The following is a 27,677-nucleotide window of genomic DNA, read 5'->3' as shown; positions in this document are numbered from 1 at the left end:
TGAAATTACTATAGTGTCTACTGACAGTTCAAGAGAGGAAATTCAAGTGTACCCACAGAGTGGCAATATACCTTACTCCAGGTCACAACATGTGAAGCTTACCCCATTACACTCAAATTCAACTTGGAGATCATAAGGCTTGAGTCTACAACAACCAAGTTACATCATGTTGAAAGCATATTTTTAAAGGAGGTTTATTGGGGCCAACATTAAATCCAAACAGCTACAAGTTCATTTTTCATGTTTACCACATCAGCTGTTAACAGACAAAATCTCAGTGGAAAGTCCAAATTTTCATTTCACCATAACTTCCTGAGGTAAGACTGCTGCAGATTTTAATGTTTGGCATTTGACCTTCAGAGAGAGATATCTTCAAGAAAATGTCAGCAGAACAATTTGGAAATTTTGAAACATAAAGCTGTTAGTATGAAATTATCTTTTATTTTCTTTTTAACCTCAAAATAAATGCACATTTATCATTTATTCAAAATGGAAACTGAAAAAGGGAATCTTAGACAAGTGGAAACCCTAACAGAGCAAACATTACAAACATCCTTGAGTTCCTTCTCTGCTGTTGCCCACCTCTAGTTAGAAAACAGTTTTGTTTGCTGTTGTTGTCATTCATTTTGTCAGGCCAATTAAAAGAAACATTTGATAACCCCCACAAATAGAAGTGGTGTAAAAGAAAACCAACTAAGCATTCTCAACAGAATTCAGGTCCTTGTGTTGCCACAATTATATAAAAACTTCCACTAACTGTTGTACTAAATAGGATTTAGTAACCACTCTTGCAGTTTAGCTCTCAGTATCTCGATAAGTGAAGTCAATGCTTAAGCATGTCAGAAGTCAACGCTATAGTGTAACTACAGTATAACTACCAGGACTTCTAAATACTGTTCACCAGAGTGATGTCTTATAGTTGAATTTCAGTTTCAGCAGGTACTTCAGATTTACCTGAGCAACATCATACACAATATATCTAGGAAGAATGTTAAGGAACAATTATAGCTGTTGATATTAAAAACACACAAAACTCAAAATAAGCTCAAAGGTGAAGTTTAACTAAAAGTTATCATACAAATTCTTGTGCGATTACACAGTTCTAACAGTTCAAACTGGGAATCTTTAAATTTGATTTTTCTTTGAATCTGAAACTATTCTATATTAGTTAGAAACTGTCAACTAAAAGACACATGGAGAATAAATGATGGCCCAGCAGGAATTCAAAGTGGCAGGCAAGTGAACTGACAGATATGGAGTTGTAGCTCTTGAACATTACTTTTGTCAGGCAGACAGTGCAAGATGTCTTTCCTGCAACCTAAATAGTGGAACAATTACTTAAAAAACAGTAACTTAAAATATCTGAGAGCTGCATTTTTTTTTTTTTATTATTTTACAGACCTGGCATCACAGAATCGCAGAGACTGGAAGGGACCTCACGAGATCATCAAGTGTAACCCCTTGGCTAAAGCAGGTTCCCTACAACAGGTTGCACAGGTCTGCATCCAGATGGGTCCTGAATGTCTTTAATAGCTCCATAGATGACTCCACAACCTCTCTAGGCATCCTGTTCCAGTGCAGTGTCACCCTTATTGTAAAGACGTTCTCCCATATGTTTGTACAGAACTTCCTATGGCCAAGTTTTAGGCCACTGCTCCTTGTTCTATCACAACACACCAATGAAAAGAGCCTGGTTTCAACCATTTGCCTCTCACTTTCCTATAGATATTTGTAAACATTAATCAGATCACCCCTCAGTCTTATTTTCTGCAGGCTGAACAGACCCAGGTCTCTCAGCCTCTCCTTATAAGGGAGATGCTCCAGGCCCTTTGTCATCTTTTTGGACTTCCACTGGATGCTATGAGACCCCTGTCTTTTTTGACCCAAGGAGCCCAGAACTGGACACAGTACTCCAGATGCAGCCTCATCAGGGCAGAACAGAGGGGAAGAATCACCTCCCTTGACCACACTCTTTAATGCACCTCAGAATTCCATTGGCCTTCTTGGCCACAGGCTACGTGTAAGCTATAGCTTCCTGCCTGGAAAGAGGCTTAAAGACTACACCCCTGAGAGGTGTTCTGATGTTTATCTTCATATCTGCTAAGGATCTAGGAAACCTGAGAGAAGCTGTGTGATCCTGCTCCCCAGTTTCCTCCCAGTCAAGCTGACCAGCCACAGCATCTGGAGGAAGAAACCACGTTGGAACGATGCAAAACTACAGGCTGCATTCCCCTTCCCTTGTCCTGGCACATATCTGTGTGAAGTACTTAGCAGTATCCATAGCCCACTTCAATACCTTCAGCTACTGAGTCTTGCTGGAGCAACAGCTATTTGGTACATGTACTGTTCCCTTTTTAACAAGATGACAATTTAAGCATGACAACTGTAAAGTTGTTTTCAAAGGGAGACCAAAGTCAAATAGTACTCCAAAAAAGACCTAAAAATTAAATCACGGTGGCAAAACTCCTGACCACCATCAGCAAGAGCCTGCTCAAGCCAACAACACTCACAGTGTGCAACTAACATCACAGCAAAGGATACTCATTGTACAGGAGACAGGTATCATTAATTCCTGTTGAGATCCCATTCCCTAAGGGAACATCTACACCGTCAAGGGTTGTAGTGGCTGTGGGATCAGGTGCTGTTTTGCCCAAGCCTAAAAAAGGAAAAAACATTAGTTAACACATCTTGCACATAGAGTCAATGACTCAGCCAGTCACGTATTACATCCCATATATTGTCATATGTTGACAGGGAGGAAAAATATCTTAGAGAACATAAAGGATGTCAGTTTATTCAACTCTGCACCACGGTACTTATAGTGGTTATACTCTGCAACATCAAAAGAGAAGTTTCACTAGTTGCTGTTAGCTTTGCCAGATCACAGTAGCCTTACTGCTCTCATATCTTAGCACATACATGTGTAAATTGAAATTTTTTCAGGAAGTTTTAATAAATCCAACTCTTGTTCTTTAAACTCTTCAACACAAATCTAACTTGACATCTGTAATAGTTGGAATGCACAGAAAAATACTAGATCGTGTTTTAATAAATTTTAGAAACCTCATTTATTAAGCTTCTCAAAATAGAGCATTCAAGAAAAGCCATTCGTTACTGAATGCTATCGATCTTTCCTATCTCTGTAAAGGCAGTCATGATTACTATTTCTTATGCTTGAATTAGAGAATGAAGCCTTTTTTTTCCATTTTTCTTTTCATTACAGTATACTGCTACTTTTTGCTGATAGAAATGTAATGAGAACAGCTTTGTATCTGAACTTTTATCCTTAGTCTTCCCCTTCACTACAAGCTTCCAACGCACTCTGAAAGCTAAACAATTATTCCTCTGATTTATCAACCCTCTCATCTTCCTTCTAAAACATATTGCATTGTTATGATGGAAATGAGTAAGAAGGCAGAGAACACACCTTACTTTGTTCTTCATGTACTACGAAATAAAAGTCTCCCCCTGAACTTCAGACAGCCCACAAACTTCAGTTTTAAGTTTTCAAGTATACTGACTCTCATCTCAAAACATTTTATACGTGTATTCAGATGCAACCACAATGCTACACTTGACACAAACTCTTAAGGAATCAAAGCTATGAAAAGACTGTAGGTCTCTTCATGAGTAGAGAGACAGACATAAAGCAAGATTGCCATCGAAAACAAATAACCAAAGAAAACTTACCTTTCACACTATGTTTTCCTTTGGGCAGTTTTGTTATGTGAGAAGCATTCTTTAGCTCATACCTGGATAGCACAAACACACAACAACATTTGACATCCTTCTTAAAATACCTTGGTGAAGGAAAAATTACTTTTTTTCAGGCTTCAGAGTGTGGTGAGTTAATTTAAGTTCTATTTTTCTGAAACTCAACAGCCTTTCTACTTCATCTCAGTGACTAATTTTATTGATACTGGCATTTACAAGATTCTGGACTTGCAGCATGTTTTTACACCACCCAACAGTTCTCATTTGATGGAAAAGGCCAACACTGTTTTTAAAGAAATATGAAGTGCTCTTCTTTCATACTGAAGAAGAGGCTTTCAATTTTAACATAAGCTTCTATTATAGCACCCTAAAGCATGTTTAGAAAATACTCCTCATGAGCTACTTACATATTTCCAAGGGCAACTTCTCCCAGTAGTATTAACCCAATTGGATCAGCTTGAGATGTGTGACAGTAGTTGGCACTCTTGGACACCATGTCTGCAAAGTAGATGCCTTTCCCAAACATGTATCCAGTCTGCAGCAAGGGGGGGGGAGTAGAGAGGGAAAAGAGATTGAAAAATCCATAGAACAATAATGGTAATACAATGGCAGTACTGAATCCACTCAGCTGAGCTCTACGGAGAGCAAGAGCATGAGTTGCAGCTTTGCAGACACCGTACAGCAACCCACTCCTGGACACTGAACGTTGTCCTTGCACTCAGAGATAATACCAGGTCCTCCCAAAGAGAAATCCTATTATTTAGACTATTCTCTCTGACCATGACCACCTCTGGGTACAAGGATGGAGGCAGGCAGGGAATCTGTGTTGAACATACCACAGGAGCTTCAGGGGGAGCTATCCGGAGACCCTGAGAGAGGATACCAGCGAAGTTGGTGGTGCGGGAACCATGCCACAGCAGCTGGCGATTATGAAGCTGCTTAAATGGCTTGTAACGCTGACTCTCTCCTTCACGATCAATCCTGAATATCTTCATTTCAAAACAGGATAGGAGAGAAAGAACAAGCAAGTAAATAAGCCGTTACCTTCATGCAACCAATCTGGCAAATCTATCTGCTATGAAAATCGATTTAAATGTTTTTCAGTGCTTGCAGCTCACTACGTCACGCTCACAAAAGAGGTGGCTTTGATCACACAAGACCACATTAATCTTTTACCCTCTCTTCTGAATTTTCATGAGACCACCACTTTCTGAAGAAAAAAATATGGGGAAACTAGAACTTCAGACGACTACTCTTTTATGCAGCAAATTAAGATGAAATAAAAAAAAAGCTTAGTCTCATCTCTGCCTAGACTTTTCTATTTAATAAAATATGAATCAGTCTACCAAAACATGCCTTAAACAAGGGAAATGAGATAAGGTACTCAAAAATAAAGTGAAGCCATAAGCAAGTAAATAGACAGATAAAGCTAATCCGCACAATCTGAAACCCCAGTATTCCCACACTTACTTCCACAACTTTGAGGTCATATGCGTTGTGAGTAGCAGCATGAGTATTTTTCACATATTGTTTAATAATCTTGGCTTCTTCTGAATCTTTGTCAACCACCTGCAAAGAAGCAAATGAGAAATTTCTTTAGAATACGAATTAGGAAACTTGTTATAAAATGAAGACATTCACCCTATGCTCCCCAGTTTAAGCTTCCTCTGTATTGATCATTTATGTGGAAATTTATTCCCAACTAGAGAATTTGAGAAAGTCTAAAGAAAGCACTCAACCAGAGAACTGCTGACACTGAAGACAGGGAGGCACCTCTGGAAACCTACATGACTTTCAATCGCCCTGTTCAAAGCAGGGTTAGTTGTAGCAGACTGCTATGGTCTAAGTGCAGTCACAAATTGCAAAGATAGAACCATAAGAGCTTCTCTGGGCAACAGTAACAGTTAGAAAAAACAAATCTCCACAATTTGAATTTGTTCCCATTACCTTTCACTCTGTCAGTGGATATCACCAAACAAAAACAAGTCTGTCGTGTTGTTCTCTATTCCCTTACTTCACCTGGTATTTATACACATAAGACACCTCCAAACCCTTCTTTCCTCCATATTAAAAAGCTGAACATCTCTTAGCATCACCTTGTGCAACATGCAGTCCAATACCATAGCCATCCTGGTGGCCCTCGTGAACTCATGCCAATACACCTGTCCACTTTGAGCTTCACTGATCTGTTAACCCTCCAAGACATCAGCATACATTCCTGGTCAGTCACTCATTTCTTTTACCTTAATATCAGTTCGGAGCTTTTCGTAATTGATATCAATTGGATCTTTATCTCCATCTTCATTTCCACCTCTGAGAAGGCTGTAAGCAACCTCAATATCAAGCAAGTTGTCCAACATCTGCACTTTAGCCTGAATAATTTAAATAAGTTATTTTACTTGTGTCTTTGATGTTCAGAATAACTACAGAACACTTCCAAATTATAAAAATGTATGGGAAGCAAAGGCACTGGCATTTAACGAGACAGTCTTTTAAATATATAAATATATAACACACATGTTCACACATATACACACACACACGTCTATTTCCAAGTATCTTCTAAAACCTTATATAAAGTCTTCATATGTAAATACATGTATATTAACAAAAAGATAAAGATATTCTGAAATAACCCACAATCTTAACCTCATAAAAGCAGGAGGTTGAAACAATTCTTCACACTTCATGAATTTGGTGCCTGTATCAGGCCTGTTGCCTGCAAAGAGCATACTACTTTTAGTAATTACCTGAATGTACTCTAAGTTACTGAGTAGTGGTGGTTTCTTCATCCCAAAGTCATGAGGGATCAGAGTATAGAAACGGTTTGAGAGGTCCAAGATCTGGGATTCAGAACCACCATCAGAAACTGCCTATACAAGAAAACAAGCAGCAAAAGAAAAGTACTGAGTACAGCTCCATAGCAACAGATGCACACAGGATACTTGAGAACAAACAGACAGAAACAGCGATAGAAATAATGTTAATCCTGAAAGTCCCAAAGGAGTAAAAGGGGCAGCTTCATGCAATTCTTTTGCATGTAGTAAATCCCAGGGCTTGCCCAGGAAAAAAAATAATAAATCTAACGGAGATCATGCTTTTCAGAAGGCAAAATAAAGGGGTGTGTGTGTGACCCCAGTGAGGTACTCTAAACACTGAAATCAAATCTTCCTTTTCAATTAATGCTTTCCCAAGGTGTCCATGACAAAGAACAACAGTAGAACAGTAGCATATGCTGATGCACTTCTGCAAGCTCCTTCAGGCACAACAATGCAGTGATTCTTGGAATGGTCCATATCATGATGTATAAATACGGTAGTCATCAAGCCAGATTCTTCCGAGTCAACTGCTCCTATTCTCAGTAATCATTTACATTTGAACAAAGAGACACCACCCACACCCTTTTATTTCAAGATAGAAGTATAAACCCTCTCCCCACTGTCTCTTAAATTATGCAAAAACAAAAGAAAACTCCAACAAACACACACTTCACCATTCACCCTGCCCACAACAACTGAATTCCCCACTTGCTCGAACACCTCTGTCACACTCACCTGCTGAACCTCATTAAGGATGGAGTACGCACTCTGGATCTGTCGCTTGCTCAGTTTCCCCAGTGGCATCTTCTGCAGGTCAATCTGATAAAGTTTTAAACAATTAAAAACAGGATTTCACTACTGTGAAACTGTTGCAGCATCGTCTCTCTGGTTTCCAGGGAACAAATCTCTCCACATTGGTTCACACAAAGTACAGAAACATTTCAGACTTGGTATTAATCTCTGTGGATCAAGGAATGGTATCAGGAAGACGGTGTTTGCTACAGAAAAGATGTCCTATAAACAAAGCAATGCTAGAACAGGAGACTAGGTGTGCATGGCAGAGAAACTCAAAGTGAACCCAAAGTATCTGACTGGGATTTTACTATTAACCTAGTGTCAAAGGTGTTCCTGAATCATTTTGGTAAGGATACATTTCAGGCTAACAAAGAAGCAATGTCTAAGAAAGAATTCTTGCTCATAAGATGTTCTGTATACCTAAGTACAACCTAGACACTCTCTTCCAGTCCTCAGCTTTATGCTACAATCATCAATGGTCAAATGTAAAGAGATTACAAGATACTTCAGATACTTCAAATCCATGTCTGAAAAAAATGAAAAACAACCAAGTCAGAATTGATGTCTTGATTGCCTGCATTTACCTACTAATTTATTTTATTAGTTGTTCCTTTCATGTTTATGGATCTTGAGCAAGTTTCAGATTTGCATTAAGTCTTTGCTTGATTATGGGCTGCCTGAATACAAAAGCACATAGAAAAAGAAAACACTGATGGAGTACACCAAGTTCACACACATACCCTCTGGACTCCTTACAGCAGTCATCATGCACCCTGCAGGTGAAACTAGCATTTACTTTACTTGGTGAGTTTATGATTCAGCTCAAGGTTGAAAGATTCTATGAAACCACGTATGTGATAAACTATCTGAACAAGCTCTACATTATTCATTCACTGTAGAGTGAAGAACCAAGTTTTTTCTGTGAGCTGAACTCAGAAGGTGGTTCAGAGCTGCAGAGACTGGTTCAAAAGCCCTGAAATTATTTTTTAATGGAGATTTCCACCTTGTATTGGGCTCAGGAGAGCTCTTACCTTTTGCTGCAGTGATGTACACATACATTCAGTTATTAAGAAAAGCCACGATGTATACAAAAAGAGAAGACAGATTTCAAATCTGATCATGTCCTGGGGACAAATATGAAGATTAATACTGCCAGGAACACTGAGGGCAACGTGAAGAACTAGCTGTGTGAGAGCTGCATGTATCAAGATTGCTATAAGGAGCAAGGGAGATATTTACCCATGCAAGAGAGGGCACAACACTGGAACAGCCTGCCCTGTAACCATCAGCCTCATGCAAGGCAATAATGTAGATAAATGTAATAACACTCTGTATGCTCAGTGAGGGGAAACTCAAAAACTGAATTAGGAGCAGGAAGAAAAATGCATGAGAACTCACAGTTTGGGCAGAGTGAGAGTGCCTGGACAGAATGAAAAGCTCAACACTAGGCTTGTTAAAGGCTTCACATAGCCATTAGAGAAACACGAGAGTAGGAGAAAAATTAACTCCTCTAAAGAAAAACAGCTCTTCAGCAGCAGCACAAGATAAGTCTAGTAGAAAGTGAGTACCGTGATTCTCATGTCTCCTACAGATGTGCAGCTGTATGAATTAACGAAGTTTCAGAGCTCTACAAAGCCAGATGACATCCACTGATAGACAATCTAGACCCTCTTGCCAGTTTCAGCTACAAACTACCATTACTGTTTTAGAAAACCCACCAAAAGAGACACTGAATATACACAAGAACATAACTAACCTACAATGCTACAGAATGTTGGGCAATACATCTGAAAACATTCAGATAAGCTGCTTAAATATGAAGGCTTAGAACAAAATAACTAAGTTAACAGATGTCAGTTTTCTTCTGCCATTTAGAATCAAAGCAGTCTGACTTCTATTAAAACAACCAACCCCCGAGCAACAACTTCTATGCAAGGAGAGATACTACCAGACTGTTCTCTAAAAGTATGGAGGAAAGAATGGATGAAAAGAAGGTATGTTAGAACAAATGAGACATAAAACAACAACAAAAAAAACCTAGTTTGGCCCAGTTCAGAAGATCTGATACAGACATTCCCTACTGCAGAACAAAGAACGCATTCACGTGCATCATACCTAAATTACTACATACACTACTTGTCAAACCCTGGTCACATTCTTGCCCTTATTTAAGGCTGATCTAAAACTAGCAGTGACTTCTGCAATGCATGATACACCTTGGATTGCAAAGAACTTACTTCAGGCTGCACAAGCATGATATATAGAGAAAGGGAAGTTACAGCTGAGATACATGAATGTGTGTAGTCACCTCAAACTCCACCATGGCTTTCTTCATGCTCTCCACGTCAAATATCATCTTAATAAGGTCCTGGATCGGCTTAGCAAGCTTTGATTTAGTCCCAGCACCCACTGTCAGCTTCCTGACAGCTTCCTCATCCTGAGAAGAAAATGTAGTACCACAATTAGTAAAACTGTCACAAAAGGTGACAGACTGGCTGCCATGGTAACAATTCAAAACCAATTTAATGTACGCATAATTTTACTAGCCTTAAGTTCATAGGAAGTGTTGGATGTTGGTCTGACTTCCTGGAGTGAAGTGGCTTCAAAAATCCACCTATTCAGTAATTGGGCAGATATGTTTCAAGAGGCAGCATTTTAAAATAAAGGCAGAATTAAGGGAATTGAACTGTGTGCATCTCTGCTTTACCTCAAGCAGCAGTGTTAACTTGTTCTGCAACCCTTCTGCTGCTGAGGCCATGGCATGAAAAGAAAAAAGAACTCTTCTTTCACTGTTTTATAACAAAGTAGAGATACGATAATTAGATTGTTTTTATAATAAAAATGGCCATCAATAAGTACAGGCATCATCAGTTAGATGATGAGGAATCATCATTCAGGATAACCTAGGAATTTTCCTGGGCACAGTGTTTTATCCATAAAGCATCTGCTAAATGCTTCAGCATTGTTGCACACTGCAGTATAACAGTTTCCTGCTGCAATATTCAAATTTCCAGAAAGAAAGGTAATCACTGACTGCTTTGCACTGAAAGATGACATCCAGTAATGCAGCTACAAAAAAAAAAAATGCAATGGCTTGCAAACATCTTCTCTGACATCTCTATACCTATTAACAGCACTCAGCTATTTCGTCTGAAAAAAAACAAGTTATGGGTATATCTTCATATACATAACATTCCCACTGGGCAGAAGGGGGAGAATTCCTATTTTGCATAGCTGTCTAAATAGCCAAATCCTACTACTAGCAAATCTTCTCCTTCTCAGCCTGCTCAACATGTACACTAAGCATTGTGCTGCATGAGGTTTGTTTCACCATTTGGGAAGTTTCTGAATGCAGAACACAAATGAGATGTGTCTATTTTATATAAAACAAAGCAGGGAGTTTGTGAAATGACTGCTTACTTCATCTCAAATTAATTTCTGTGAGATTACACAGAGTAAACAGTAATTGTCCTCCCAGGAGTCTCCCTGCTATGCTTACATTAATAACTTGTGCAGTAAAACCCCACACTTCATCCCTCAAGTCTGTTAAAGTGCTGATGAGTAGAGAAGAGTTACAGGAAAGCAGCTGAGCAATGCTCCATCTGACACAGGAAAATTTGACAGTTACCTGTCCATAATCTATTTCCAGTGGGTAGAATTTTTTGGGATATTTAGTGAAGTTCTTTGAATGCCAAGAATTGCCAGTTTTCTCTTCATATAAATTAAGGAAATGTTCAACAGCATCTTCTTTTGATGGCATCTGCTCCAGCTTGTTACTCCCAATGACAGTGCCCACACGACCCCAGGATCTGAACACCCAGTACCTAGAGAAGTGAAAAGAAAAGAGCAGATGTAAAGGCTCTGGCTCAAGATAGTCCAAATGAAACTGATTCTGCAACTGTGAATCAGCCATTTGCATGCCGTTAATTTACAGAAAGACATTCTGCAGGAGAGCAACAGAAGAGCCACCACAGTGCCTATGTCCAACTGCAGGCATAAAGAACACCTGTTGTAAACTCACTAGATATACTACTCTGAATATAAACTCAAGCACAGCAAGGGAAGAGGAAGGAAAAAAAATAAGAGGCTATTACCACTTGAGTCAATATTTCACAAGTACACATTTTCAGACCTTTAGGTCCATGTATTTAGGGGAAAAAAACCAAAACAAAACAAAACATGCATGCTTAAGCCTGTGATTCGAAGTCACAGAGTTCAGATTCTTTGGGACAACAGAAATAACTGTAGTATTTGTTTGTTTTACTAACACTAACCTGGGTAAGCTTCAGCCATCAATTCAATTTTTCCAATTTGTCAGGCTATTTATAGCACAGGTGCTGAGAGCTCTCCACATACTGGATCCAAATTTGTATAGTACAAACACAGGAGCCAGAAACAAACCTTTCAATTTCTGTATCTGCTGTCAGAAATGTAACCACTGGACAGATCTACCACAATTTATGACCCTGAAAAGCTAAATACACAATCACTACCTGACCCCTTCACTGCAACTTGCTAAGCCTCAGTACCCCTCCAGGTCAGAACTAAACTATGGTAGCACTGTGTAGAGACAGAATCTGATATTGTTTCCCAAGATCACAGCTCTACAATTAGAAGACAAAGGAAAGTTGGAGAATATGAGGAAGATTCCCAACATCACAGACTTCATGATAGGGATCGTGGATGTTAAAAGAGGGAAACCTTCTCCTTCTATATTTTCCTGGGCTGCTGTCAGTCACAGAGCACTGCAGCCCTCATATAATAGAATTAACCCAGTCCTAAGATATCTATTGTATGTGCCTCACTCATTTCAGGATGTATAAATGAATGCTACCAGATAGAATTCAACAGCTCCCCCTCACCTTAAAAAATTTTATTTAAACAGACATACCTATCCTTAAGTCCTTACAACATCTCACCCATTTCTTGCTTTTGTAGAAACCAAAAATCCAGTACTTATAACAAAAACATTTCCAGGGAAAACTGAACACACCTGCTCTCTCTATCATCCTCCAGCAGCTGCAGTTTATAATAGGAATTTGTTCCTTTCACAATATCTACTAGGCCAAGAGTGGCACTGAAAATCTTTCCACCTTTTTCAAAGACATGAGCAGAATCCTCCAAACCTATGGAGAAGGAATAATATTAGAACACAGAGGTTACTATTTAGGTTTCTTTCCTACATTCACCCAGGTGTTTCAAAATTATGTGAAAATTTACAAAATATCAGAAAGAACAGCAGTAACATACTCATTAAAAACTACCTGAAGCTTCTTTTCAACACACTGCAGGTACATGCTTTTAGATACACTGTAATGAACCTCAACCCTAACTTGAAAAAAACTGTACGTTTGAGAAAGGAGAACCTAGAGTCTAGCACTAAACACTGCATGACTGGCTAGAAGAATTTTCAAGAGAGATACAACTTAGGAGGTTTCACATTAAAAAAAAGGACTGAAAAAAAATGAAGGCTGGCCTTGGCTGCAGTACGATTTCTAAGGATGGCATCTGTACACTATCAGTTTGGAGTGTAGCATCAGTTGCCCCAGCTCAAAGAGTCCTGAGGCAAATGCTTATGCCAGACCCATGGCCGCTGCTGCATGAGCTTTTATCAATTCCTCTGACATATTTCTGAAGCTGAACCATGCGTATACCTTAATTTAAATGGTTCTCCTGAAAGGTACACTAGAATATACTAGAACATCCAAACTTTAAGTATCAATCTATAGCCTTCCTCTGACAGCAAGAGAAGGTACCTTAAGAACTCCACTTCCTTCTACAGAGTCCTTAACTTTTACACTATTGACTGCAAATCCCTTTTCCTTCCATAGAAGGAATAAAAATAATGCTGCAAACAGTCATGCATCTGCAGACTTTGGTGTTTTTGTTCCCACTCACCAGAATCAGGATCTACTGCTGCTCCACCTTTAACTGTTAGCTTCATTTTCTTTTCAGACTTGCTAGGACCTGCAGGGATAAGAAGTTAATTTTTTTCCTACGTAGGCAGTACACTTTGACTTGAATCAAGATATAAATTCTCAATTTGCGTAATTATTACCCTAACGAGGTTTCAAATCAGATTCCCAGTATAATACCACCAACACTTCAATGGCTTTTTACCTTCTTTTAGCAGCTAATTTACAGCCTTCTTCCCCCACCAGGAAACAAAAACCAAGATCTCCCCGGATAACATGTATCTTCCTTCCTCCTGACCCCAGTATCATTTTCACATCTACACAATAGATAGAAATCACATTTGGGGTTGTATTTAAGTGGGATTTTAAAACTTCACAAGGCATATGGGACATTCAGTACCCTTGGAGATCCTGCTGCTGTGAGTTAGTTTAGGAATAACACAAAACTGAATGACAGAAGCTAAAAGCTTGTGGGGATACTGAAAAGAAGATAAGCATATCTAATGGTTTTGTTCACTTTCCAGCATGAATAATGCAAGCTTGCTGTGGCAGTTGTGAAGACTACTATGTGGTGGTAATAGGTTGACAGTTGGACTATATGATAGCATGGTCTTTTCCAACCTTAATGATTTCTATGATTGTAAGAGTGCCGCTGAGACAGAAGCTGCCAGGAGACAGTTTCGTACTCACTTAAACCTGGTCTTATCTAAAGCTCAATTATTTAAAATTTACTATGAGGGGGAAAAAAAAACGAAAAGTCAGAAACCTAGGAGAGGATGAGGCTAGACTATATCCAGATTTTCTTTGTGCACATAGAACATTAAACTTGGAGAAACAATCACTTGGTTCTTCACCTTGTTCTTCCTTGACCTTCCCAGCACTCTTCATATTTGGGGGTTTGCTGCTCTTCCCATCCACCACCACCTCCTGGTGCTCCATTTTCACTTCTGCACCCCAAGGTGAAATTGCATGTAGAGAGAGAAGCTCCTGAAAGCTCTTGCTGGAAGATTTCACATCCTTAAGAAACTCCTCTGAGACCACGCGAACTTTGGCATCCTTCACTTCTTCCATCTTCTTGCTCATTTTCTCCACTTCCTCTGCAGGCAGGAAAACAAACAAACAAAAGCAACAAAAAACCAGCAATCAGTGAGGTTTCAAGACTTTAGTCTCTACTTCTGACAATACAGGACTCTGTGAAGCTTTGAGGAGATGCACTACCACCACATACAAAGCTGCAGACTGGACTAGAGCAGGAACACTCACGTTTTACCTTACTGGTCCAGCCTTTATGGCACAACCCACATGATTACTTACGTGTGCAAACGCTCTCCCTAATCCAAACACTGACCCACAAAGAGCTCTGATCAAGTACATGCATCCAGTGCTACCAGCAACCACCCCAAGGCTGCTCACTCTGTGTGCTGATGCACAGGGTGGCCTTGTTAGCTGTTGTTGTCATCTTTCCTCCCAACTCCTCCACAACACTCTTCACTTCCTCCTTGTTCTTGGACAGCTTTCCGAGAGTCAGGATCTTCATGCTGGTCAGTGGTTTGTCTGGGGGTTCAGAAACAACCCAGCATGTTAGTGACAACCACAAAGTCCCCACACAAATAACAAGCACAAAGAGACAGCATCCCACACACTCAGAACAATCAGCCCAGCCTGCAGGGAGATGAGTCCAAGCAGGTCTGACTAATGAGTGGGAGAAAGCTCCCATTCTCTAAGGGAGATGACAAAACCCAGCACACACAACAAACAGAATGAGTAGAAGGCTGGAAAAGATCTGTTTGTGAGCACATTATTTGCCTGCATTTAGTTGTGGGTTTTTTCAAATCTGTTTCAGAACTGTCCATTATGGATTCTGCTCAGCTTCCCTCTTCATCTGATGTCTGGACAGCATGAAAGGTCCTACCTCTTCAAAAAGAAATCTGTTTTGGAAGAGCAGGAGAAAGTATGTCTCTCAAACGAGCATTCTCACACCTTACAATACATTTGTGTCTTGATTTTACAGACAGTTCAAAGTTGGAAGCTGGCTTAATAATACAAACCCTGTAACAAGCAAACAGGTAACAATTTGAGACTCCATTACTTCATAGTGTCAACACTGATGTAATGAGCCTTGCAATGCAGGTGGATCCAGGGCACAGTAAATGTCTGAAAGCTTATCTGCATTTCTAATGATGAATGCTATTAATTCTGGTTCACCAACTGAAGGGTTTGTCCTCCCCATCCACCATCCCTGACACAAATGAATTAGGCTGCTAACAAAGTAACTTGGGCTTAATTTTAGTCAGTAGTTCGTATTTACTTTCAGGGCACACTGAAAGGGGAATCACGTTGCCAGTCTGAACAGAGACTAAATTACAGTGCCTTCATTGCTAAAATAATGTGATCTTACTAATATTAGCTATACAGAATTATTCTCACTCTTTTCACCAAGTAACAACGCGTCCTTGCTCCCCAAACTACAGCTGGGGCTAAATAAACCAAATAAGAAGTCACAGTTCTTAGTGGAACAAGCCACATCAGTAAAAGATGCAACTCGTTCCAGTGGCCTATGTGGAATTACTGAAGTAGAGCCATTTGCCAATTTGCAGGCTGGAGACAGCACATCTGTTTTTGCACAATGAGAGTCAGCAGTTGTTGAGACTAAGTACCCAAACAAAATTTCAAACAACTTCTTGACCTTAAAAACCTGACCCTGGATGTAGAATATGGAAGCTGACACTACTGAAGATCTGGATGCTCCCCAAGAAAACAAATCAGAAAGTATTTCACAGCATGTTTCACTTAGGACACAGGCCTTTAAGTTTCTGATTCACTGGAAACACACCATGTACACAAAATGATTTGTCAGAAAAAACACACACACACAAAAAAAACCCCAAGATCCCAAGCACGTGTTCCCACTGATCCAGAAAAGGATCTTCCTTTGCTAGAATGGTGAAGCTCATGACAGTGTGCAATTCTTCTTACCAGGAAAGCTCAGACTGCTCAGGGGGAAGAGAACAGCAAACAGCAGGCCTGTTCAAGGGGCCTGCTTGAATGGGAGTGGTATCACACACCACCCAGAATTCCACTGACCTTGGGGTGCAGAGACAGTCTCTGTCAAAGGAGCAGATGGAGGAGGCACAGAGTTCACAGTTGCAGCCTCAGGAGGGAATACCCTGTCCTGCTTCTTACACTTAAACTTTTTGAGATAAGGAATTTCACGAAACTCCTGTGGGATAGAAGCATACAGCTTTAAAACAACAAATACTATTATCAAATTTAAAAGCCAAGTTAAGCACTGGCCAGATTGTGTCATTTACCACAGGCCTCAAAGGTTTTCCAAGACAGTCATATTAAGATAGGCAAATATGCATTTCACTGATTCAGAAACCAAAGCTAGAGGAGAGTAAATGAATGGTTTCAAAACAAATCAGCAATCTCTCTTTTAATTTAGTGTTACTGGGAAAAAGGATGACTTTGTCCTACATTAACTGCACCCAGAGGGATGCAGCTGTGACAAAGGATTCCCCACCGTCACAGCTGCTGAGCACTGCAGCACACTTTGTACTCCAGCATCCAACACTGACTGCTGCTCATCCAAACTCCTTACAAAAGGAAGCATAAATTAAGAAGCACACTTCAGATCATCACGTTTACAGTTAACACCCACCTTTGGGATTACCCAGTCCTTCCTGTTGGGAGCCTGTGTTTTAGCCACACACTTAGTCCAGGCAGTAATGTCCCCTGAACAGTAGTATGCATCGCTCTTGAACACAAATTGCCCCTTACATTCCTCACAGGGAAGCAGAGCTCCAAATGCCATCCCATCTGCCACTCTGTCCAAAATCTAAAACAACAAACAATACAAAACTGGGCATTCAGGAGAGCATACCTCCCACACAGCCTGACCAGACAGCTGTGTCAGAGACAAGCTACTGCATTTGAACACAAGTATGTAGGTGGGAATGTGGGCTCAGACATGCCCCAGTTTTCCTGCCTAGAGATTTTCTTGGCCATTTTGAGTCTAGACACTTCCCACATCTCATCCCACACTCCCTACAGCCCTAATAAACACAAACACTTCACGTGACATGTAGTTCTGAGAGAAACCTTTTGCAAGTTACACAGTCTGAAACTTCACTTTCCTAGAAAGCACGCCACAAAGTAACCAGAAAACAATGCAGTTTCTGCTTCCTTTAGTGTAATGCAACAGTTAGAAGATGGCAATGTGAAGCATTACAGCCAATCTGCTTTTGTAGAGCCAGTGACAAAAATACCAGTCAGCTGGGGGCACTGCAAACCAAGCATACATGCAAAGTGACTACAGACCAACTTACTGCATTCTCCCCTGAAGGCACCTCCTGCTTGTTGGCAATCAGCAGCTCTTTCAGGTCATTGGTGGAGCAGACCTTTCTCAGCTCATCCTTGATGCCCCAGATCAGCTCTGTCTGCTCCTGTGGACAAGACCCATCAGGTTAGCTCCTTGTGGGCAGTCACTATGAACACCCCTGAAACTGCAGCATGATGAAGAGCACCAAGAGCCAGCAGCTTCACCAAAGGGAGAACCACACTTTTTATCCAAACAACTAGATCAGGTCTTTAAAGCCACACGCTTTGGATTTCAGTATGAATATATATATGAATATATATGCACATGACAGCTTTCTAAAACACTCTCACAAGAAAATTACAGATGAAAGGTTGGCTCTATGGGATTTTGTATAAACCAACACTTCTCCATTATCTATGTGTGCAGAAAGACTGCAAAGTAACTTTCACAGCACTACCCCATACACAAAGATACAAGTTGTTAAAACAGTTAGCTTTTAGGTGGAGTGGAACCTATGTTTCTACCATATTTCTACTCTTATTGAGTTCTCAACAGCCTCTGCAAACATCACCTACCCAGTTCACACTGCCAACAGTGGGGATGTCACTGCATTAGAGCCTTGTATTAAAATGAAAATCACAAATGCTGGTACACACTGACTTTATTTTAAGGCATTGAGTGTAAGAAGTGTTTCTACTAGATCAAAAACCTGAAATAGTACACATAAGCCTGTGCAATCCTTTAGGCCTTTCTAGAAAAGGTAGAAGGGTTAGACAGAAAAGAAACATCCTAAAAAACACAGATGACATCATTTTCTTTACAGCTCCATTAAGTGTTAGCTTTAGCAAATCTGCTTGTCGTTTTTTTCCCTTGGAAAGTACATATGCCCAACTTTTAACGAATATAAAATTCTTGCTGCTCCATTAGGAATTCTTCCCACAATATTCCAAAAATAAAAGGTAGAAAGCTGTGATCTATCACACTTTGTACTCAAATACTGAACCCAGCTTCTCATAGGGTGAGATATGACTTCTCAGTAACCTAATTCTACACTTCACCATTGGTTAATTTTTACAGCAAGGTATTTACTGGCTGCCAAGCTCTTCTGAAAGTGCTTGGTATCAGAGCTCCAACCACCACAGTCAGATGAAACAGGAAGGATCATGAAACCAGCTTCTCTGAGAGGGAAGACAGCCTAATCCATTTAAAGCCAATAAGCCTAAGTCCTAGAGCAGTTCCTTCCTGCACATCAGGAGACAACAGCAGGGAGAATCACCTTCAGCAATGGCTTTGCATCAGGCCACCTCCTGTGCCAAGACATGAGGACCAGCTGTACTGCTTTGTCTAGGCACCAGGTAAGCTTATCTCCAGGCACCACAGCTCTTCAGTTAGTGTCTGACACTGCATCCTTCTAACGAGACAGTTTTAAGATCTAGCCAACTAAAACTCACCTTCAGCTGTTTTTCCTGCTTTGATTCTTTTTCTTTCTCTTTTCTTGATTTCTTTTTCACAACCACATTTCCATCTACCTCTTCTCCTTTTCTCTTTCTAATAGAGAAAAAATAAAGAGCATACACACACATGAAAATAAGTTATTTAAATGCCTGTCCAGATGTTAAAGCAGCTCAGATTACTGACTGCTGATATCTGCAGAGACTTGAATAAGTGGCAAGACCACTTTTCAAAATTCTTCAGTGCTACATCACTGACATGTACTTGGCTCTGCAATGACAGCTGCCTCAATTAGATCAGGCACACTTTGAGGTTTTCCACAGGATAATTATGATCTGGCAGAACAGTGCATAAAATGCTACAACATTGGGAACTGCAGACATATTCAGCCACATATTCTGTAATAGTTACTCCAAAGGCCCATAGGCATATGTGTATCTCTCCACATCTGAAGAAGGGTAATTATGAAGGCTACGACTATCATAGAATCATCACAGAATGCCCTGAGTTGGAAGGGACCTAAAGGTCATCCAGTTCCAATCCCCTGCCGTGGGCAGGGCTGCCATGGGCATCCAACCTGGCCTTGAGCACCTCCAGGGATGGGGCATCCACACCTTCTCTGGTCAACCTGATTAAGTGCCTCAGTGCCCTTAAAGAATTCCCCACTAACATCCAACTTAAATCTCCCCTTTTTTAGTTTAAAGCCACCTCACCCTTGTCCTATCATTATCAGACAGTGTAAAAAAATCGGTCTCTCTCCTGCTTATAAACTTCCCTCAAGTACTGGAAGGCTGCAGTGAGGTCTCCCCAGGTCCTTCTCTCCTCCAGGCTGAATAATCCCAGCTCCCTCAGCCTTTCTTCATAGGAGAGGTGCTCCAGTCCTCTGAGCATCTCTGTCCTACTCTGGACCTACTGCATTCTTCCAGTACTGAAGGCCCCACACCTGGACACAGTACTTCACAGACAGCCTCATAAGTGCAGAACAGAGGGGAACAATCCCCTCCCTCCCCATGCCACCCTCCTATTGATGCAGCCCAGGATACTGTTGGCCTCGTAGGCTACAAGCACACGCTGCTGGCTCATGTTCAGCTTTTCCATCAGGACCCCCAAGTCCTTCTCTACAGGGCTGCACTCGTATCTGGGACTGCCTTGACCCAAGTGAAATACCCTACACTTGACCCGGTTGTATCTCATTAGATTCTCACATGCCCACCTTTTCAGTGTGCCCAGGTCACCCTGAATAGTTTCTCTTCTTTCTCTTGTGTCCGCTACACAACCCAACTTGGTGTCATCAGCAAACAGCAAGGCAAGACCGGATGCAAGACAAGCACAGCCATGCTTTCAGAGGTCCCCAGGCTGCACAAGAGCACTCTTCTCCCTTTGGCTGCAGGCCCCAAAAAGAACAAGCCCAGAACATCCACTGATCGCTGCAGCACCAAACACAAAGTGTTCACCATGCAAATCACAGCTCCTGGAAGTTTAACCAAGTCACAGGCACATGGAATAATCAGGGAAAAAACACACCAGCACGAGCACAATGCACACGCTGTCGCACCTTCCCAAACCAGAGGGCTTCAAGTATTTAGGATGGGTGCCCAAACACTGTGCATCTGCAGTGTCTCTACTCAGCAGGCTGAGAGCCAGGCTGTCTCCAGCAAGCCAAAGCTGATGGCTGTGCAGCAACTTGCCTCTGAAAGGAGGAAAGCCAAACCACTGGAAAGCAATCACCCTGCTGAGAGGCCCCTGGACCAAGGGAAAGTATCCAAGTCCCAGCAGGGATTTGTACTTCTGGCACTTTCTCAGAGTCAGGGGAACAGAGGGTTGCTTTGCCTGTACATAACAGCTGCCATACCTGCTCCAGCCAAACTGCAGAGCGAGAGGGATCATACAGTTTGCAAAGAGGTATACAGCTGGAAGTTTCTCACCTTCCCTCCTGTTTCTGGCTACACTCAATACTTAAAGCAAACACTAATTGTTATTTTATACAGCTTCAAGAAGGGATGGACAAAAATGAATTCATCTCCTATTTGTCCAAAAAATGACAAATTTTAGAACAACTGACAAAGCAGACAGTCGTTGACATGCTCCTTCTACCTGCCATCATGAGGACCACACACTGTGCTGCTAACAGTGGCTGGGTGCTGCTGAGTACAGCCTTCCTCCTGCTGGGGAAGGGAAAGTCTACATGCTCAGCAGGTACAGTCCAACAGCTTGCTGAGAAGACTGGCACTAATCAGACAACACAAAACACTTCTCACCTCCCTGGTAGACACAGAACTACAAGATCTGCTCCGGCTTTAAAGAGGATAATGAGGAAGGTGAACTGGCCCACTCCCAATTGGTGCTTCCTTACCATCTACTCCATTTTTCATGTTCTCATAAGAGTGAAAACAAAGACGTAAGGACAGTCACAGTAACCCTGGACAAAGCAATACCTGATACAGGGATGAACTGGAATCCCCTTCCTCACTCTGTAAAGCACTTGCAGATTGTTGCTGACATGAGTACTTACCCTCTGCTTCAGATTATCTGAAGCTAATCAGATGCTGCCTCACAACACCTCCAGAATGAGACTTTGCTACTGTACTGAGCAGCAGTTCCATGCAAGGGAGGGTCTGCGTGTCTCATCCAGCAATGAACAATGGAAGAAGCTAGGACTCTTGCAGGAAACCTTCCCGTTTTTGTCCTTCAGAAGGAAGAGATTTTTCCATCCTGTTCTAGGTAGCCCTGCTTGATGTCTCAATTTCACTCACCTGCAACACCTATGTGATATCATCACTCTTACACAGAGGGCTGACAGAGCAGCCCCAGTCAGAACATTTCAGCAGAGCACAGGCCAGACATGCAGAAGCAGCAGATGAATTTAGATATGTCACATCCAAACTGCAAACAGCTGACTAGATGTAATCTGGATGTAGCACAAGCAGAGATAAATAAAGATCAGTTTAAGAATCTCACCTTCAGAAGCTGCTCCAATACTGCTTCTGCAAGAAGCTACAATTTCTGTCATTAATACCTTGTTACCTGATTGAATGCATAAGCTGAACAATGGGAGGCAGCTGCATTTCATTCAAGCTTCTGGGCTATTTCTCCCCAACCTGTTTTCTTGGCTTCTTCAGAGCTCTGTACTTTCCTGGCAGATAATCCCCAGGTAGGAAGCACGCCTACACCACTCCACTCATTCAATTTATTTACACTCCCACTCATACAGTTAGCTCTGAGACAGATGGCCACTTTGCCAATTCATCCATAATACCCTCAGATCAAGCAAACAGCCCAAATGGCAAAAGGTGATGGCTCACAAGAGCCAGTCAGCACCACCACAGGCAAGGGGCTTGTTCGTGCAGTGCTCAGGAAACAGGACAGGTGGCATTTCCTACCATTTTTCTGGAATAAGGTCCTGGTTCACATTACCCTGTATCACCACACTAAGCTTTTTTCCACTGCAATTCTAGACTTATATTTACACAGTGACTTGGCAAACTATCCTGTGGCCTATCTTTTGCAAAGCCTACATATGTTGAATATCAACCCAGAGAATGGCCCAGAAAAGCAGAGCCAGGGCAGACAAAAAAAAAAAAAAGGCAAATCTCTAGTGCTTTGCTGAAAACATGGGAGATAGTCACTAATAACCTTATTAAACTCATTCACTTCCCCAGGGTGAAGTGGAACACCAAATGCCACAAATATATAAAAACTTGGTTACGCCTAACTATATTCTGCAATGCACACAGAAAGAAGGTGCATACTATGTGAAGGAAAAGCAGTCCCAGATAGCTCAGCACAGTGTGAAGGGTCCTGTCTCCAGCAGCTCAAGGGACAGAGCTGAACATGAGCAGTGCAGACCCCAATAGGGTCCACGAAGTAGCATCTTCATGACACTGCAGAACCCTCCCCACAGCATCTGCATTACTGCTGAATGCTTCTGGAACTGCTTGCCAACCAAGAATCAACCATGCAAGTTAAACAGCAGCCTCTTAACATGCAGATCGATTTATGCAAGCTCCACTCTTATCTATAACCATAAAAAGACACAGATACTCCAAAGCTCTGCACCATGTCCATCAGCCACACACACACAGGACCAACACCGACAAAGGCTGCACAGATTTGACACAACTGCATCTTTTCAGAATCCAGTGTCAGTTTCACTGAGCAGTTTCACAGTGACTCCTCGGAGAAGTATCGCTGAGTTCAGTCTAGGAAGTACATGGAGAAACCCAACACCTCACAACACCATCCCTGTTTGTAGAACCCATTGACATTTTATGCTTCCTCCTCCATGTGAAAAATGCAACACTGGCTTGTGTTATCAAGCGTGATGCTGGGCAAAGCCACTTCAAGCACAAAAGCCTTTATTAACTGAAAAAGATCAACCAAAACTAGCAAAGCCACCTGGAAGGCCTTCTCTATCAGTTCACCTTCTGTAAAAAGCCTCTATTCAAAATTTCAATGCAAAGCAATAAGATTTCAGTTGTATCATAAAACGTTTAGCAAACAAGAGCATCCAAGCGTAAGCACCATGCAGGCAATAAGCACTGTTATCAGACTCTGCCTGTCACAGACCAGCAGCTTGTAGATAAGAGGTCAAATCAATTCTGTAAAAAGTGGTTAGGTCAGAGAAAACCAGGCTGATAACAGCATCACACAAGGAGAGCAGAGCTCGTATCTCTTTGTATCATGTACAGAATATTTACAGCTGAAAACTGCACATCAGTACTCTAAGCCACAGCTGCTGGCCTCAGCCTTTCCCCAATGCAGTCATATGGATAAGCAGACTGCAGCCTCCCAGGGATGGGGAACCAGCCCACTGTCACCTGCCCTAATGCTACAAGAGGACCACATCCTCCTATTCTTTTAGTACTGAGATAACAATGCCACAACACACGCATCACAAATGTACATGAAGGCAAGTGACTGTTCCTTGAAATCACAATCTGTTGCATTCCACACATACCCCTCAGTCTTGGTAGCCGGTAGTTGCTTCTTCAGAGTTTCTTTATCTTCAGCTTTCAAGATGCTGAAGCCCAGGAGCTGGGTGGCCCCATATGCTGGGAGGAAGCCCAGCTCTGCCCGGCGGCTCACAAAGCAGTCTGGGTGGTACCAGTTATCAATCATCCCCAGCTGTGGTTTTTCAGGATGCACCATCTTCTTAGAAATCCGAATCTGGCCCTGGGGCAGGTTAAACAGACAACAGGAATTGTTAGGCTATTCTGGGAGGGGCAGGATGTTAGTAAGCTCATTACCAACATGTGCTCCCTGCACACCTGCTGAATGCCAATGGTTCCTCCACCAAAGCCTGCAACTATTGTCCAAACCCTTTCCTTACAGTTCCACTGCTTTCACTAATACCTTGTCCTTGGTTAAAAAAAAGCCTATTAAGTAGCTTTCTGCTGAAAAAAGAACGCTTGAAAGATAATTCTGTAGTCTTCACTCCATCAACTCCCTGACTGTTAGTTAACTAGAATACAAAAAGATTACATCACCAAGCCTCATGTATGGGACTCTGAAAGCTGACTTTACATCCTTATCAGTCAATCATTAGAACTATCTCATCCACTGCAAATTACTTTTCAGATGACCAAAGAAGTACTCCGTTTAAGTGGTTTTAGTATTCATGCTCCAAGAAGGGATTGTCTACACCCTAGCCACCAATGTTTGTGCAGACACAAGTATATCAGCACTATCACGTGGTCTTTACCAACTATACAGAACTGGCAGCTTTATTCTCACCTATTAAAGGCTCAGTTTCCTTTTAACAATTGTCTCTAAAAGCAGAGCGACAAGACAAGCTGAAATACAGGGCAGCATCACTAATTAGGTGTATTGCTGTTTCTGTCAGATTCATCCACTGCACAGGAAAAAAAAGGAGGACGAAGAAGCTGACACCTCTGCAGTGCTTGAACAAGTAAAGATGCAGTCAGCGGTTGCTCCCTCACTTTTAATCTAACCAAACACGCTGGCAAACAGCATTTCAGTCTGCTGTAATGTCCAAGCAAAAGGAAGCATCAGCAGATCTGAAGTCCAGGCTCCAGTGCCTGATGGATGCCTTTATGTCAGTCTTCCAGGACACAGCTGCCCCTCACACACAGAAAAGCAGCTCTGCAACTGCCTTCCAAATGCAGGATATACAAGATGCAGTTACAGAAGCTACTGTTTGAACTGTGACTGCTGGGAAAACAGGCAAGATGGAGAGCTAAAGAAAAGCTGTTTACCTTTTCTATTTTCTGCTCACAGCCTTTACAAGTACTCCTGTTAGACTTGGCATACTCTGCAGCAAAGTCAGTTAGGCTCTTCTCAGCCTTGCCACCTCCTTCCTGGTCTCCTCCTTTTCCTGTAGAGGGAAGGTAAATACAGAGCTCTAAGAGGCACCCTCCCACTTTTTTTGTTCCTTCCCATATGTCCCAGATTGTTAGCAGTCTGGATTAATAAACCTCTGTGTTCTGCTTCAGCACAGAACATCTCTCAAAATGAAAGTCCTCTTTCAATGTGACAGCTTCCTCTTCTTTATTTTTTTCTAATTATTAATACATTTCATAGGGCAGACATCAATTTGAAACTGCACAGCAACCCTGGTTTACATCACTTGGAGGGTTTGGTCTGCTCTGTACTCAGGGTGTTTCATTTCTCCCCAGCTCAGTTCATCAGCTCACAGCTCTATAGAGCATAAGCACATGCTGCCATAAGCGATGCCAGAAAAATGTTAATACTGAAGAAACGAAAACAAAATATAGTCTTGATAACAAGAAATATTTGGCAGTATGTCTGCCAACTGCCTTGGCCTTTTTTCAACCACCCCCCTTCCACACTACCGTTGCTTTAAAAAACAGTCTGGATCACACTGCAAGTGTTATGATCCTGGAGAGAGGTGACACCACAGCAGTTCTTCTGACACCATTTGCCACAGTAACACAGCCATTAAGTAACTGCAACAACATCTTTAAAAGATAGATCACGGACACCAGGAGAGCTCTGCTTACCTCCTCCAGGGCCTCCAGTTTCAATGGCCTTCTTGATTTTCTCCTGGTCCTCCCAGCGGAGCTCAGGGAACCCATCGACGTCTGTGTGGGACACAATCCGTGCCCGCTTCCAAAAGCAGCTGTAGTGGTGCCAGTGAGGGACTTTGCCATCAAACATAGGCGACTAGAAAAAGCACAAGAAGCCGAGATCCAAGCGAGTGGAGCAGGGGGAGAGATTAAGAGTATCTGAATAAACGCTGGCCACCAGCCTCGCCCCGTAAGGGCCACAGAGTCCCCACAATGCCAGGGGGAGCACCACAGCCCAGACACTCCTGGATCCTCTGAGCCGCTAAATCGCAGCCTGGCACCGCTCCGGCACCCAGCAGAAGGAACGGTACGGCGGTTTGGCACCAAGCACCGCACACAAACAACCAAGGCACTAATAACACCCTGCCCGGCTCTCCCCACGGGCTGGGAGCACACGCCTACCCTTCGCACCGCAGGGAGCTGATCCATGCGCCCGAGGCCACACGGAGAGGCGGCCCACCCCCAGAGGAGCTCACGGCCGGGTCGGACGTGGCCGTGGGCAGCCCGAGCTGGCGGGCGGGCTTACGCATCCCTTCCCACGCAAACCGCTCAGCGAACCCGCGCGTACCCACAGCCACACACCCGGGCCCGGCAGCGCGGCGTCCCGCAGACAAAAGGCGGAGGAAGCAGAGCCACGTGCGGCGCCGCTCCGCTCCATCGGGCGCAGTGCGCGGGGCCGACGCCGCGCTCCCAGCCGACCCCTCGGGGCCGGATGCGGGCGCCCCGCGGCGCTGCGAGGCCGAACCCCGGGCCCGCCGCTCCTCATCCGCGGGTCGACGATGGCGGGGCCCCCCCGCAGCTCAGCGCCGTACCTGCACCATGAGGGCCAGGCGCAGCGAGTCCTTGGCGATACTCTCGCCGCACTTCTTGCACGACGCCCGCCCGCTCTTGGCGTACTCCGCGCGGTACGGCTTGTCCCCCGTCTCCGCCATCGCTGCCGAGCGCCGAACCCCGCTCCCAGAGCCCAGCCGCGCCGAGCCGCACCGTGCGCCCGCCGCAGGCAGCGCCAGCTGAGCGCCGAGAGTCCCGCCCACCCCAGCGCCCGGCAGCCATCCACCGCTCGGGCATCGACTCGCTGCGTCTGGCGGCGCCCCGAACCTTCCGGTGCGGCGCGGAGTATCAATGGAGGGGAGGGGAGCGGCGGTCACGTGGCGGAGCTGGGGGCGGGGCTTTCCTTCCTCCCCCCCAATAGGCGATCCCCTCTAGCAGCAGCAGGGGGTGTCGGTTCTGCATCCCTTGCGCACTGGCCTCACGCAAGGCGCTCAGTAATCCAAACAGCGCTGCAGATGCTATGGTTTGTCGCAAACCAGTGGATGCTCCGGTGGCATTGAGAAGCGGTGCCTGCAAGGACATTTTTCTTGGGGATCTTACATTTAAGTACATTTGGTATTTCAGAAGCCCCCAGTGTTTGGCTGCTGGGTTTTACAGTAAGCTGCAGCAGCAGCAGTTAGGGTAAGATCTTTATGGTCTCATGCAGGCTGACTACATCTCTTTCTAGCAACATGCCAGTGTCAGTGGACTGCTGGCTTTTGGGATCCTGCTGGATAAGTGCCACAAGGGCATGTGAGACCTACAGTTTGTTTTCCCTCTCTGTAACCGAAGCAGAAACTGTGGG

General features: G+C 43.0%; 1 protein-coding gene across 1 annotated transcript; it reads right to left on the bottom strand.

Moving 5' to 3' along the window:
* PARP1 (poly(ADP-ribose) polymerase 1) lies at window positions 1-27,037 on the bottom strand. Its single transcript, XM_065735449.1, has 23 exons — window positions 26,875-27,037; window positions 25,997-26,159; window positions 25,232-25,350; window positions 23,974-24,188; window positions 19,016-19,112; window positions 17,572-17,688; window positions 16,905-17,081; window positions 16,328-16,463; window positions 14,657-14,797; window positions 14,098-14,340; window positions 13,227-13,295; window positions 12,322-12,454; window positions 10,957-11,152; window positions 9,637-9,765; window positions 7,269-7,352; window positions 6,465-6,587; window positions 5,958-6,086; window positions 5,185-5,283; window positions 4,551-4,703; window positions 4,122-4,249; window positions 3,691-3,752; window positions 2,542-2,656; window positions 1-979 (listed from the first exon to the last, which is right to left on the bottom strand). Exons 1-23 carry the CDS (start codon window positions 26,992-26,994, stop codon window positions 898-900), a joined length of 3,030 nt encoding a protein of 1,009 aa, XP_065591521.1. The 5' UTR covers window positions 26,995-27,037; the 3' UTR covers window positions 1-897.
* Between the last annotated feature and the right edge of the window lie 640 nt (window positions 27,038-27,677).

Source organism: Cyrtonyx montezumae, unplaced genomic scaffold (genome assembly GCF_038088225.1).
Source record: "Cyrtonyx montezumae isolate F1298 unplaced genomic scaffold, pur_monq_1.0 scaffold_0, whole genome shotgun sequence".
NCBI lineage: Eukaryota > Metazoa > Chordata > Aves > Galliformes > Odontophoridae > Cyrtonyx > Cyrtonyx montezumae.
Note: the sequence above shows the minus strand (reverse complement) of the source record. Positions and strands in the feature narration are given on the sequence as shown.